The sequence below is a fragment of the Gavialis gangeticus genome, unplaced genomic scaffold (genome assembly GCF_001723915.1).
Source record: "Gavialis gangeticus isolate Ggan-Ray unplaced genomic scaffold, GavGan_comp1, whole genome shotgun sequence".
NCBI lineage: Eukaryota > Metazoa > Chordata > Crocodylia > Gavialidae > Gavialis > Gavialis gangeticus.
The window spans coordinates 23,997,894-23,999,754 of record NW_017729011.1 but is presented as its reverse complement, the minus strand read 5'-3'; the positions used below and the strand labels follow the sequence as shown (position 1 = coordinate 23,999,754).

Sequence of the window (1,861 nt, the reverse complement as noted above, 5' to 3'; positions counted from 1 at the left end):
GTACGCACAGCATTTATTATCTAGAATCTCTGGTTTTAACTAACCTGTGAAACTGCTTCAGGGTGCTGAACAAGATGGCCCTGATCATTTATCTTCATGAGAACATGAATTAACTTTTCAAATTTAGTCTGTTTCAACCTACCATGGTACTTTCTACTTCTGAAATACATTGCTCATTCTAAATTAAGAGACATTAGGATGATGATAAAAGCCAATGGCATGTTAAACTCCTGTCTGAAGTAGTACAAAATGAGGAGGTGATTTTTGCTTATAAGATTCAATGCCCTCAAAAACACATTGACTCATCTGGAAAGGGTTAATGAGAACATTACTGTAAGCTTTTATCTTACTTTATTGGATCATTGAACTTATTTGGAGTCCTCTCCGTTTCTTCTCTCTGTAGGTTTACCCAAGAGAATGGTTCTGTTACCAGTTATGAAATTCCCAACATATCCTGTTCCCCACTACTCATTCTTTTAGCAAATGGCAGAAGCTAATTCCTATTGATTGAACAACACAGTACAGTACAGAATGTTAGAAGAGAAAAAGCCTTTTTATCCTGTTTTCTTTGAACACATACTTGAGCAAAGTCATTTGTAAAGAAACATCTTTTCCTACTTTTTGATTTTAACAAAATGCAAATTTAGTTCTCTAAAACTTGAAAAAAATGTTCTGTGAAATGTTACCTCATTTTCAAATAACTTATACCAGCCTTCTGTTATAGGGAAGAACTAGAAGCTTAAACCTTACATTTTAAATGAAGTATTCGATTATGTAAAATTAAATTTGTGAAGGATGTATAGAATATAAAACACTGATCACAAATAAACTGTTTTGTCGTAACACAGAGTACTGCCTGTTTCCTAATGCAGTCACACAGGATCTCAGTTAATAACCTGTATTTGTTGTAGGGCTACTTAATACAGGGTGTAGTTATTTAAAAAAAAAGAAAGAAAGAAAGAAAGTCATACAATAGAAATGTTTCAGTTAAAATTTAACTTTGTAAATATTAAGGTGTGCAATAAAGCTAGAAAAATATGGGTTTAAATATTGTCTTAGCTTATTATTTTTTATATATTTCCAAGCATCAATACCTTGAAAGGGTTCCCTTAGCATCTTTAAAATCAAGGAAGTCAGCATCCTGCAAGGCTCAGTCAGTTGGACACTGTCTTAGTTATCCAAGAAGGCTTATCATTTGTATACAAAATACTGAAAAAGAAAACAAAGGGAATTGTTAACATTAGGTGGTCTCTTTGTATTCAGTTATACTGTGTGAAGCTTGTATTAAAGAAGGGAAATTCCCATACAAAGACTTTTGTTATGTACACAGAATACGTAGTTAAGTCTGTATTGCCCAGAGAAAGGACAATAATAATGTTATAAGTTCTTTAGAGTTCAAAAGTTGGTTTCTTTTTTTACAAAAAAAATAAATGAATAAGTTGCACTTGTTCTTGTGGCCTTCTTCACTCTGTAAGATTTTGTCTACTCACCTTTGATTTTTTTCCATGTAGCATTCTTACAGATAGCATTTTAGTTGTCAATCTCATTAAAACAAAGAGTTCTCCTTTTTCCCCTTACATTTATAAGAATCTAAAGCAGCAACAAGGTCCCCATAAAAACTTGCTATTTAATTGTCCCAGTTCTTGTTGAGTGCTGCTGTGAAAAGTGACACATTTCAGCCATAGGCCAGTATCTTCTGATACGAGTTGGGGCCCAAACCAAAGAAAAAGTCTGTTATGTAAGGAGTGTGTGCACCTGCCTAAAGTGACAGAGCACCCACTCCCTACTGCCTCCATGGTATTTCCAGGCTTATGTACAAAAGCTACCATGCTTTGGGCTCTAACAAGAAAATAAAGTTCTT

General features: G+C 33.9%; 1 protein-coding gene across 4 annotated transcripts in view; it reads left to right on the top strand.

Moving 5' to 3' along the window:
* STRBP (spermatid perinuclear RNA binding protein) overlaps positions 1–1,444 on the top strand; it is a 47,559-nt gene extending 46,115 nt beyond the window's left edge. For all 4 annotated transcript variants that reach the window (XM_019510872.1, XM_019510871.1, XM_019510870.1 and 1 more), the window contains exon 17: positions 404–1,444. In XM_019510872.1, coding sequence (XP_019366417.1) covers positions 404–480 — 77 coding nt within the window. In that variant the 3' untranslated portion in view covers positions 481–1,444. The remainder of the gene's footprint in view (positions 1–403) is intronic.
* Positions 1,445–1,861: the final 417 nt, after the last annotated feature.